Genomic DNA, 12835 nt, shown 5'->3' on the forward strand with positions numbered 1-12835 from the left:
TTGTGCATATCTGAGCACTGCTGCTCTCTTAGGCCTGTGTTTAATGTTAGCACACCAGTAAATTCCTTGATCTGTAGAGAGTCTGAGATTCTCAGAGAGGCCATACTCACAGTAGATATTTAATTTATACTATTCACTGGAGGGACCTTTTGAACAATCCTCTGCTTTTGGCATCTCTCAGCTAGACTATCTGTTCAAAAACCACTTAATTACAGAAAATCATTGAAAAGCTAAAACAGTTCTCCAACTTTTATGCCTTCTCCTCCTTACTGAGGGTGCCATTGGCTTTCTGGGGGAGGGGAGGAGGCAGGGAATTGGAACAGGCTTTTTGCCCCTGGTTGGAGGGGATTTGCACGAAAAATGTGAATGCTGTGTTTTTATTCAAGTTGTGGAATTCAATCTCTTCCGCGGGAGCAGATTACCAAGAGGCGTAATTGCTAAGCACGACATAAAGGGCACTGCAAACGCTCCCCTTCCTCCAAATAAATAAATCCCCCCCCATTTCTTAAGGTGCCAGAACCCCCTTCCTAATGACTCCTTCCTCTCCTTAATGTGAAACGCAGCTAAAATTCATCACACTGAGTAATGTACTTATTTTATGCACAAAGCAAAACCCTAAATGTATTTATCCAGAGCAAGTCTTTATGCACATATTTTCTAATACCGATGTGAAAATTAAAACCTTAAGGGTAAATATGGCAAGAAACACTAACAAACTTCATTTATTCAACCATGTAAAATAATCCTTGCTCTTTAGCTGCCTTCAACAGGATACAGCATCCCAACTAGTGGCACAGGCAATAACCCTGCTCTAATAAGTAACACAGGAACCTGCTGAAGGCAAAATCAATAGAGCCTGATGCCCAAATTATGCGAATATTTAGGTTTTCAAACATTACACACCGAGATCTTTCAGAGCCAGCTTATCTTTTTCTGCCTTTCTAAGCTAACTGCATAAGTACTGCTTGTAAAAACTATTTGCCCATGCAAAGTGAAATAATCACAATGCCATGCTCATTTACACACAAAATGATTTTGTGTCCCATTGTGCTCACAGTTGTTCAGCTCTCTAGGGGTGATTAAACTAGCTATGCTGCTACAGCTTGAGATGATTTCACTGAATCGTTTCTCCATGAAGTTGCTTCTTTGCTAAGCTGTTATTTTAACCATAAAAGGTAAACAGAAGGCAGTTGTAAGAGCTCCATTCAGCTCCGTGCCCAGGGCTATAACCCTAGGGCAGAGAATGCTGAAAGACTGCAGAATTTTCCAGGGTGTTGCCTTTCTTGCTCTAAAGCCTTCAGGAATACTGTTCATTTAATACACACTCTAGATGATACATTTCAGATCCTACTGAAAGAAAGACTTCAAAAGTGTAAGAACTTTTGGGCGGATGAAGCTTTCCCACCTCTGCACATAGCTGGGGGCCATGGTAACCAATACTGCTGCTGATGTTGGGAAAATACAGCAGAAATCAACTGAGCAGAGCAGACAGATAGGGACAAGGGAGGTGAAAGGTTGCAGCAAAGAAACAGGCAGCAGTCTGCAAGGGATAACGAGAAAAAAGGGGGAAAGAATGGAAAAGGAGGCGGCTCTGAAGGAGGGACAAAGTTAAATCAAGGAGCAGGCACTTAAAAGACTACAGATGGGAAGCAAGGCTAATTAAGGATGTAAAAGCGCTTTGTTTCTAAAGTTTATTGTTGCCAGGATAAAAATTAATTGAAACTAATGCTGTTATTCACTCGTTCAGTTTAATTCCTTCATGCACATTTCAGACGTGGAATGGGAACGCCAGGTTTAAGGACCTGCCGAGGCGCAGCCTGCTCTCCGGGGGCCGCGGCCCGGCCAGGAGGGTCCCGCCAGCAGCTGGAGCCTGCCCCGGCCGCGTCCAAGCAGCCCCCGCGGCTGCTCCCGGGGCTGGATTCTCGGGGCAGCTTGTTCGCCCTCCCCTGAGACCTTTAGCTCTTTGCCAGCAGCCCCCCCGGGAGCAGCAGGGGGAAAGTCACCCCCTGCAGGCCCCCGAGGCAGTCACCGGCTGGAGGAGTCACCCCGGCGCTCGCTGGCAGCGCCTGCATCTGCCCAGATGGGCACAGCCACGGGCTTGCCAATTACCTTTGTCTCTTTAAGCAGGGAGCGCGACCGCTCGGGTCTGCCTCCAGAGCCACTCTGAGACAACTGCTTACGCCCCGAACCCAGCCTACAGACAAAGCGGAGGGGGGGGACCGCAAACCTGGGGCTCGGGGGCTCCTAAATTCCAAGTCCATCAACACTTGCAGACACCTCCGCGCTGCTTTACTAAGCACTGGGCCGAGTGACAGAGGAGATCGTGCCCAAAACTTTTACAGGAGAGGGGGGAGCTCCCTCTGGAGCTCTGCTTACCAGAAAGGAAGAGGGGGAAAAGAAGAAGGGGAAAAAAAAAAAAGGGAGAAGAAAAAAAAAAAAAGAAAGGCTTTTCTCCTGCCTCCCCCCTGCCCCCCCACTGCGCAACGCGCCTGTCCCTGGCAGGCTCCAGCCTATTTAGTGCGAGTTTCACGTCACCCAAAAGCCTTTCCCCGCTGATGGTCAGGGAAATCACCAGCAAGCAACGCACCCGGTCACTCAACTTCTGCCTTTTTCTTCTAAGCACACCGAATGCCCAAAGCTGGGATTCAGCCGGGAAGAAAAAAAAAGGCACAACATGGCGTCCTTTACTTATTCCCACATAACAAGAAAGGAGATGTCTTAGATGAATGCAAAGAGGGGAAAAAAGGCAAGGCAAGCCGAGCCAAGCCCGACTCCCGCTCCTGTGCATGCTCCGGCAGCCAATGGTGGCGAGCAGCAGCCAGGCGATGCATTAATTGTGCCGGAGTGTGCCACATCGCATGCGGCACCCGAATGCAAACTATAGCCGCGAGTGGTTTGAAGTCTGCCCCAGCCCGAGCCTTCTACTCTCACTGGCGCCAGAGTTTCATTCACAGCCCGCCCGTCTCTTCCGTACGCGGCGCTCCCCATTGTCGCCCGCCTTCCCTTTGTGCCGAGCCGCCCCGCCGCCAGCCCCCAGCCCCGGCCGCGCACCCCCGCGCCGCGGCTCCCCACCCGCCCGCCCGACCCCCGCGGCTCCGCGCGTACCATGCGAGAGCGCGGGGCGAACCGCGCCGTCTCCGCCGCGCTGGGGCTGCGCCGTCTTCAGAGCCGAGGCCGGGGCGGCTGCGGGAGCGCGGGCGGCCCGGGCCGCGGGGCTCCGCCGGCGCTGCCCATGCTGGAGCGGAGCAAAACAAAACATGCACACGGGGAGCGGGGCGGCCGCCAGCGGGTCCTGTCGCTTTAAACAGCACCCGTCCGCCGCCTCTCCCCGCAGCCGGAGCCGGAGCCGAGCGAGTTGGAGCGAGAGGCACTTTCCAAAAAAAAAAAAAAAAAAAAAAAAAAAAGGGGAGGCTTGGAAAAAAAAAATCGGAGGCGCGAGCGCGCCGCCCGGTGCCACACGATGCTGCTCGGCTCGGCTCGGCTCGGCTCGGCACGGCTCGGGGCTCGGCTCGGCTCGCGGCTCGGCTCGGCTCGGCTCGGCTGGGATCGGCGCGGCGCGCACTGCGCGCTCCGGCGCCAGCAGCCGCATTGGCCGCCGCGTTCCTTACCTTGAGCACAGAAGCGATCTGCGAGCCCCCCTCTGGCTCCGGGCGCTGCTGGGGCTGTGTGCGGAGGGGCTCAGCTTTGGGCTTTTATGACTATCTTTGCTCCGCAGATCCTGCTGTGATTATTATTATTTTTAAAGCTTCTCTCTCTCCTCTCCCCTTCTCTGATTTTGCTGCCTTTTTAAAATTTATTTATTTATTTTGTGTGTGTGGATGTGTGTGTGTGTGTGAGGGGGGGCAAAAAAAGCCTTTAAATGAAACTGCCGAGGCTGTTATGAGAAGAAAGGCAATAATCCCGTCTCTAAATAACAGAGGGAAGGGAGAAGAGGAGGAAAAAAAGCGAATTCTTGCTCAGGGCTTTGCAAACGCCTGCAGGGCAGAGGATTAGGCTACAATTAGCTCAGCCCTTTGCTCTCGCCCTAGCTAATTTTGCGATGAAAATTGGATATTTTTCCCTCCTTTTGGAGAAAGGCTCCAGATTTATTCCCCCCCACACACCCTCGGAATAAAATAAAATACAATCCCTGAAAATGAAATGGGGCTGGGGAGGCAGCCGGCGCCCCAGCCCGCGCCCCCGGCGCCGCCGCCCGCAGAGCCCCTCTCCGCCAGGCGCGCAGCGGTCGGGGCGGGAGCCCCGCGGAGCTCCGCGCGGCCCGGCCCGGCCCGGCCCTGCCGGGGGATAACGGTTCGGTGTTGGGGAGGATCAGGCCACTGTCACGTCCTTCAACAGACTTACTGAAAAGAGGGAGGAAAGGGGGGGCTGGGGGGAGAAGGGGGAAAAAGGCTGATTTTAATCATTGTCATTTGGTCTGATGTAATATTTCCCCAGGCATTTTCAACTAGGCATAAATTTTCAGCTCCCAAATAAGTAACACAGGGCACGTTTCTCACATCTCTTGACTCCTCTGTTACAATTAGGGTAGCACCCACTCTGCACTTGTTGATAAACTAGATCAAGTTCAAAAATAAATAATGAAAAAAAATAGACTCGAACACCAGCACAGCCCCCCCCCCCCCGCCCCGCGCCTCCCCTTCCCCCTTAGCACCCAGCGCCGCGGGGGCGCGGACCGGGGGGCTCGGAGGCGGATGGGGGCGGGGGGCTGCAATTATTCCCATCCATCCATCCCTCCTGCCTCCCCCTCCCTTTCACCCTTTGCTAATGTCTCGCATTGTAAACGCCGAATTTCCTGTAGGCCATTAAAACCAAATGACGTCTATCGACATGCATTGTGCTATTGCGGAGCGCCCTGGCAGCACGCCCCCGGCCAAAAGCGCCATTTCAATTAGCCAGCGCGGCGCGATGGCGCGGGGCTCCGCGGGCGGCTCCGCGGGCGCGCACTGCGCCGGGGGAGGCGGGGCGGCAGGGACACCCCACCCCCCCACCCCCGCATACAAACATAAATAAAAGGAGAGGGGGGGGGAAATAGGCAAAGCCCTCCCTCAACTTTCGGCCAAAGATGCACAGGGTTTGTCGGTGCCTGCGCTGCTAAAAACCCCCGCGAGGGGATGCGCCCCCCGCGGAGGTTCGGCGGAGGCTGTGCGGTCGCAGCCGGCTGGCGGCCCCACGAGAAGGCCCCGGCGTTTGTCCGTCCCCATCGGGGCGGGGGGGGCCTCTCGCCGCCCACCGCGGGCGCGCAAGGGCCGGCGGCCACGGGCACTGGCGGGGCTGCAGCGCCTACTAGCGCCGGGCGCGGCCGCGCAGGGCGGTTATGCAACGAGCACGACTGCCGGAAAGGTCAGGCCGCCGACGCGCAGTGGGGTCTCCCTCCGCGCCGCGGGTTCGGGGGCTGGGGCCGCCCCGGCAGGAAGCGGGGAGGGAGGCAGGCGGGGCCCGCTGACATCGCGGGCTCTCGGAAAGTTCTTATTCCGCGGCAGGAATAAACAGAAACTTTTCTCCTAAGGGTAGCTTTCTTTTCCCCACACCACCCCCCCCCCCCCCCTCTTTTTTTTTCTAGAGTACAAACTACAGGAGAAGAGGGAAATTTTCTCATTAAAGTTACATCCCTGCAGTTAGTTCAATTACTTGATATATGCAGAAGATGTTGTAAATTTAAAGATTTAAATAGCTTACAAAGATGCCGCAGGCTCCATCAGTTAATTTCCTTAATTTATGGATTTTTAGCTGAGCTTCTGAAATGAAAAGGAGAATGAGAACTAGGTCAGCAGAGAGATTTGCATCCAGAACAGACTAAAATTTGTTTTCCTTGACCATCCCACCAGCCCAGGTGCGATCCTGCTTTGGGGGTCACCACCCCACCTCTGACCTCAGGGCCGGGATTTTCAGTTTGCTTCTGAGAGCGCAGCACCGAGGAGTGGATTTTGGGCTGAAATCACTTCTGAATACAAGTGTGTCCCCAGCCAGCTGCTTCACCTGCTCACCAGACACGGCTGCAGCCTAAGTAGCCTCATTTCCCTGGCACTCTGCCCAACAAGTGGATGTGGGGAGGACAAGCTCCACTGAGGCTGGGTGACCTGTCAGGCAGCCCGAGTGGCACTCAGGTTTTCTGTAGGGGTGCAGGAGGACTCTTCGGGATGACTTGGCATCATCATTTTCCCTTCCTCTGTGAATTACTAACTGCTAAGTGAAAAATACATACAGGAATCCCAACCAGCGATCCAAGCAGGGTAAACCCAGGATGCTTCTGCAGTGAGGTACAGTAAAGAGGGCAGAAGAGCTCACAGTACTGCTCTGAACAAGACGTAGGAATGGGGTCTGACTCATCCCAGCACATCAGCACCAGGTACCACTTAGCTGTGCTGCGGGGGAATGGGATGTGTGGCTAACACGGGTTGGGCCGGTGTGCTTGCAGGTGAAGGCACAGGCAGGGTGGCACCTGGGATGCGGAAGGCATGCGCCTGGTCCCCAACTCGTGCGGGACCCTCTCCCAGAAAAGGACACTGCGCTTGAGAGCTCCGAGTTCGGGCTTGCCTGTGCTGGTGCCAAGGGTGGCCGAGGTGGGTGTGAGAGCCCTGCACACACTCGCGCCATCCCTTCTCCTCGCTCAAGCGTGTGAATGCCTTTCTGCTGTTGTGTTTCGGGACGGATGAATATATACATATGAATTAATACTTAAAAGATTGATACCAACTAGAGGGTTTGAGGAAGCCACGTTGAGCTAGGAGTAGTACTGGCGGTGGCGATTTAACGTGCCTTTTCCCACTAGATGAAGTTTCTAAGATTTGCAAGGTACGTGTCAAGGACGGGTATATAAATGGATTTTTATTTATTCACAACTCCAAGACTAATTGCTTCTCTTTGCCTGAAGGCCAAGAGATTGGTTTTAATATGACACTTCAAAAGTATTCATAGAACTACAGAGATACTAAGTGTCATTGTTTAAGAGAGAAATCTCGCTATGCTACTTGTGACCCTGAAAATAAAATCTTCCGCTGCATTTTGAATCCTAATGTTGTTTTCCAGAGTTTCACTTAACGCTGAGCTATTAAGGAGTGTACAAAGGAAAATCATAAACGGGAGAACAGAACAGAAGAAATGCTGTCAGAACTGACTAGAACTTATTTTCCCAGCGACTCTCCTATCCTCCCCATAAAGCAATACAGAATTTGTAGCAGGAGATTCCTAAGCTCGGTTTCAGGATATTAAAAGCGATAAGTTACAACTTATCAGAGGTGGTTTAAGTGTTCTTGGCCAAATGCCCAGCACCTGTTTATTAAGATACTAAATACTTCAAAATAAATACTTTGGATTTTTTTTTGTCTTTTTCCTTACCAGGAGTTCTTTGTATTCTGTGCAGATGCTTAAAAATTAACCTTTCTGTAACTTGTGGGGGTTTTGAACCTAATTATTCTGTAGGTCACTTCTATTTTATTTTTTTTTCAATAAACAGGTAAAAAAATTACTGACATTCTTAAGCCAGTATGAAAGGGAAGCCCACAGAGACCCCCAGCTCACTCTGATCCTTTTCACCTTTTTTGGTGTTTTCCAAAAATAATAAATGGTGTCTCTTGTACAGGACAGAAAATGCCTAGATGGTTGTGAGGAGATGCAGACTGGGAGCAGTGTAAATTCCCTAGCAAAGAGATGTTCCAAACACACTTTGAAATGATCAGATTTGAAATTTGTTGACTGTGTGAGAGAAAGCCTCACGGACCGAAACCCCGCGCTGGCCTTCTCTCGGCTGTGCTGTGTGACTGGGAGTAACAGCAGCTTGCAGGCAGAATTGTTCTTGGGGCCCTCTGTGCATTTATGCCTCATCCTGTCTTTGTCCTCACTCTTCTCCTCATCTTGTATGTGTGTCTTATCTCCAGGTTTGAGCCTATATGTTATATATCTCAATCTGAGTCTTGATCTTGGCTTCCTGGCAATGATACTGATATTCCCACTGGGTGCAAACAGTTCAGGAGGAAATGCATGGGCTGCCTGACTCCCCTCTCTGAAACACACCACGCTCTGCTGGGCATTTGAAGGTAAGACAGTAGCTGAGAGAGAAAAGGGATCACTTCATAAAATGGTTAAAGTGGGTAAATGAGAAGTAAGTGTTTGTTCCTTTAAACCAAAGGAATCAATGTCCATATGTAGATTTCAGGTTTAATGGCCATGGTGGTCTTAGGTTGAAGGTTGGACTTGATGATCTTAAAGGTCTCTTCCAAGCAAAACAATTCTCTGAGGCTATGATTCCACGATTAATGCTCTTCTCAATCACAATTAAGACCCTGGTGTAGTGGTGGCATTTGTTTGGGGAGAGAAGATTTGAGAAAGGAATTGATGCTTCAAAAAGTAGTTGTTGGCCACTGGTGCACCCACAGCCAGCAGAGCCTCTATGGCTTTGTTGGCGTCAGTGAGGTTTCGTGGCTGTGGCTGTGCCTAGCCCTGTCTCCTAGACCCACCAGGCAGAAGCACATCTGAATGCAGAGAGGAGGTGGCTGTGGATCCTGTGACTAGCACCATGGCTCCGTCACTGAACATCAGACAGAAGCAGAAGGTGTGGAAGGCTGATGTTAAAAATGCGGCAAGCCGCCAGAAAGGTCTGCAAATACCCAGCACCTCGAAATCCCAACACCCACTGCAGGCAGCTGACGTCTAAGGAATAATATGAAAAGGAAGAACTAAGCACATCTCCCAGCCAAAACAATTTTCCAAGGCAGTTGCAGCACCAATCATTGTGGAAGAGGAACTTGACCCAGGGTTTGCTAATTAAGTCAAAGAATTGTTTGTCATTTGTAGGCAGATAAGGGGTTCCCTGGGAGCAGTAAGCATGCCCCTGCACAGAACAAAAATCTGGTCATTAGGAAATCACCAAGCCTGGTCACTTCTTTCCCTTGAATGCATTTCTGTTCTTTTGAAGAAACAGCTTGCTGCAAACCATTACTTTATTGACTAAATACAGATGGGCTGGTTTTCAAACTATCCATTATCCAGCGCCCAACTCATGGCAGCAGTGTGATACAAAGAAATCATCTGTGCTGGAGTGCCAAGATGGAGTAGTTTCTCAGGAAATACGCTGTGGGAAAGGTTTGCCTGTCTCAGAATTCTGCTCCCAAATGTTACAAGCCAAAAATACCTTCACAAACGAAATTTCCTTAGCCAAGCTGTCCCACCTCGGCGCCCAGCACGGTGGTTCCCAGCTCTGCACACTGCCATTTGGCTGCGCGCTCTCACTCCCCATCCTTGGCAGTTACACCACCGAGGACTACTCTTAGCCTAAGTGGTGTGTGACATTAGTTTGTAGTGACTTACTAAATAAAGCTTATCCATACTGGATGTGTCACGGAGTGCAAAAAAACATTTTTATGGCTGAGTGTAATCCATTCATGGCTTTATTAGAGACACAAAGTACTCTGAAGAATGTCACAAATCCACATGGTGGCCCTGAGAGCTTGATTTTTGCATATGGATCGCTGACTTAGCTGAACGATGTATAAAATCCTGTGTAGCCAGGCAGCTCCCCAGTGAATACACTTCTGAGGGAGGTTATATGCATTGCTTCTGCCAGCAAAGGTCTGGAATATGTTAAACTGCAGAAATATCAGCACAATACAGAGAATGAAGAAAAGAGCCATAATGGCCTTTTTGTATCAAATCATTCGCTGTTTCCAGCATCTTTGGGCACAGGCACATCTAGAATCGTAGGTGAATTGCTTATTTACACAGGAGCGCTGCAGAGAGCTTTTCCTTTGGCAAATGACAGGCTGAGGGGTTGGGATCGTGCTTGGCTGGGACAGACCCTGAGAGAGCAGCAGCTCAACGAAGCATCGCGACGATGATACAAAAATGGAAGAAAAAGAAAGCAGCACAAATTCTTGCAGACGTGGAGGCCCTCTGATTCCAGAAAGGGACAGGATAACAACAAAAGGCCAGGGAAAGGCTCAAGAGAGGGAATATTCTCAAGTGCTCCATTTTCAGCTCTAAACGAAAGGCAGTACAAGCTGTTGTGACCCCCAGCCAACAGGCTCACTAGATAGAGAAACTCTCCTGGGAAGCAATGGAATGACTTCTTGGCTGCTGAAACAGAACCTGACTTTAACAGCACGTGAAGATGGAACTAAGCACCCTTTTATGTTGCAAAATAGCTGAATGGTAGAACCCCCCCAGCTGGGAGGCAGAAACAAAAAAAATAGTTTGAGGTTGTGATGTTCATCTGCTGGATGAAATGAACAGTGGAGTTTGTGGGACTGCAGCTAACTTGCAGATTGAGACATACCACAGAACCAAACTCATTACTCTTGACAGTATGGCGAGGGAGCATTAACAGTCTTGTGGTCTGGGAGTTTTGCATCCGAAGCCCCTGATGGTTATCCTTGCCCACCTCAGCTCATTTGGAACCTTTCCACCACACGCCCTGGTGGGAACGTGCTCCTACTCAACGGGGGATGTACAGCAGTGCTGCTCTGCCTGGGCTGCCAGAGGAGCACTGAGCTGCAGCCATTGTTTTAGCACAAAGAAGACAGAGCTCTGAACCTGGCCAGCTGAGCGAGAGCCTGTCCAAATCCTGCTTTGCCAGAGACCCTTGGAAAGGAGGCAGTATGTCAGACATATGGTTGAAACATGCTGTGCTCCAGCCATCCTCAGCTAGCGTATGGTCTCCTGAGTTCCACTGCCAGCTGGGCTCTAATTTACACTGGGCCTGAGAATCAGGGACCCTAGCAGTCTCCCTGATGATCTCTTCTTCTTTGCTTCACTGATTTCAGCTATGCAGGGCTTTTAATTTCCCCTGCCTGGCATCCTTTCAGGCAGACACAGGGGGATATACCTCTTTACTCAAAGAAAAGCAGAGACCAATGTTCTGTGAAACGAAAATTTCAGCACCCTGACTGCAAAATGCTGAGTGTCTGTGACATCACCTCCGATGTCATGCAAGTACGTAAGTAAGACAAGTGACCCAAAAAGCCTGCTACGGAAACAGCGTTGCCAAGTAGTAGGGATCAGACCTACCTCTTCTGTCCTGTGTTGGTGAGGATTCATGTACTGCAGCACAACTTCTCATGGGTTTCAGCTCCAAACTTCTGAGCATTGGATTATTCCACGTTTCTGTCAGGGATTTCTTCTCAGAAAGAGGAGTACAGGATGCCTTCCATCTTGTGGAATGAATGCCTTGGCTAAGTGGCATATTTCTCATGGTGAAGCATGTATTGAATGGTGCATGGGGAATAACCAAAGTCATTGTTAAACCCTTGTTTAACCTTTCCTTCCAGTGTTTTATTACAATAGTCCAGGTGTTGCCACCTTGTAGGCAGGCTTCAGTCTGAAAGGTTATCCAAGGAACTCAGACCTGTATTTCATAGTCAGCTTTTAGTTCACAGTTAGCCTTTGAAATACAGAACATGCAGAAGGAATCTGCAAAGAGGTTAATTCAATAGAGTTTGAAGTAAAAAGTGTTTGATGCTGCTGGACCCAGCCCAGTGCCATTCTTGACACGGTTTGTAGCAAGCTTTTTTTGGGTCCATTTTCTGAACATTGCACTCCTCCTGCTTCGTACAGAGGCCTGTTGTGCATGTGTGGTACAGCGTGAGTGTTACTCAGTTAAGCTTTCTGTTGCCAAGACAGCCTCTTGGAGAAGCAGCGCAGGCAATTGTCAGGTGTGGTATTCTTTGGTGACTAAAGGTACTTGAAAAGTCCTGGCATCACTTCCCCACCAATCCCTTCTCTCTGGTAGCACTGCGTTATCAGTGTCACGGGAGATCAGCCTCGGCTGGTCCTCTGCCTGCTCACAAGTGGCCCTCCTTGTAGAACCTCATCTTGGAGTTAGTAGTTCCTTACAAGATATTCCTGAGTTATGATGTAAGCACTGGCTGGCGACCTCCTTCCCTCTGAGGAACTGGTGATTTAATAGTAAAAGGGTAAGCTAACTGGAAATGGTCTTCAGTCAACAGGACGATAAAGGCATCCAAGGCCAGGTAATCCCAGGTACCCCACGGTGTTCCCCCAGTCTCTCTCCTTTGCTGCCTTTCTGTTCAATTCTCACAGCATACTTCAGATGAGCCTGGGGATCTCGGGAGCAGCAGTGCTTTTATGTGGCCCAACACACAGGGAACCCATTTCTCACCTGGGCACCAGCGCTCACCATGTGATTGCTGTCGAGAGCCATGTCATCAGCCCTGGTGAGATGATTAAAGGATGAGAGACGCGGGTAAGGATTACACTTGGGTCTGTGCAGGGATCCCACACTGCCTCTGCGTTTGCTGCTTCGCAGAGCTGCACTCTTCAGTGGCAGGCCTGAAATTCAAACGCAGACTTTTCCCTGCTGTGGGCCAGATATTTACTTGCTTTTGACAAGCATCTACATTCCTGTTCCCAGCACGGTGGCAGGGGACACATGCACACACGTCTTGACTGCGAAACGGGCAGGGCAGTTCTTCCGGGAGGATTGCAGGCTCTTCTTTCGTGCACCTGGGGAACGAGAAAGCAGGGTGGGAGGGTGGGTGCCTGCGGCAGCGGCTTCCTCAGCACCCGCGACGGGCTCGGCAGGGAGGCAGAGCGCCTCTCCCTCCTCTCTCCATTCGGTGGGACTGGTAGGAAGCTGGCCTGGCTTGGGGATGGAGGAAGACTAAAGGCCACTCTTGGAGGACACCTTGGCCACAGCATTCCTCCTTCGGCTGGTGCTTCGCCCTTGGTACCCCCAGGCACGGGCGGCACCGGCGCTGCTCTCCCCGCCGGCAGCTGCCGCCGCAGCCTGGCGATCCCTGCCTCTCGTTGTGCTGCATGCAACTAAAAATACCAACCCCACCGGAGCTCTGCTGCATTAAAGATGTGACTGAGAGAAAGATCACTT

The 12835-nt window shown here is 50.9% G+C and overlaps 1 protein-coding gene and 1 long non-coding RNA gene across 4 annotated transcripts in view; one reads left to right on the forward strand and one right to left on the reverse strand.

Annotated features, from left to right (window-relative positions):
- The window catches only part of KCTD15 (potassium channel tetramerization domain containing 15), a 42594-nt gene extending 38508 nt beyond the window's left edge, over positions 1–4086 (reverse strand). The window contains exon 1 of one of the 2 annotated variants that reach the window (XM_068161679.1): positions 3609–4086. Coding sequence is in view for 1 of the 2 variants with exons in the window: in XM_068161678.1 (XP_068017779.1) it covers positions 3106–3108 (3 nt within the window). In the remaining variant the exon portion in view is untranslated. Of the gene's footprint in view, positions 1–3105; positions 3481–3608 lie in introns of those variants that run through there. The other variant, XM_068161678.1, reaches the window with a different exon arrangement.
- A 1471-nt stretch (positions 4087–5557) lies between these two features.
- LOC137452869 (uncharacterized) lies at positions 5558–12509 on the forward strand. 2 transcript variants are annotated; one of them, XR_010990182.1, is made up of 3 exons: positions 5558–6346; positions 7875–8033; positions 8448–12509. It is a non-coding gene; the product is annotated as an uncharacterized lncRNA (long non-coding RNA). The 2 variants fall into 2 exon arrangements; XR_010990181.1 differs by having other exon boundaries at positions 12031–12509.
- The last annotated feature ends 326 nt before the right edge of the window (positions 12510–12835 follow it).

The sequence above is a fragment of the Melanerpes formicivorus genome, unplaced genomic scaffold (genome assembly GCF_026170545.1).
Source record: "Melanerpes formicivorus ecotype bairdi unplaced genomic scaffold, bMelFor1.0.p_v2 SCAF_59, whole genome shotgun sequence".
NCBI lineage: Eukaryota > Metazoa > Chordata > Aves > Piciformes > Picidae > Melanerpes > Melanerpes formicivorus.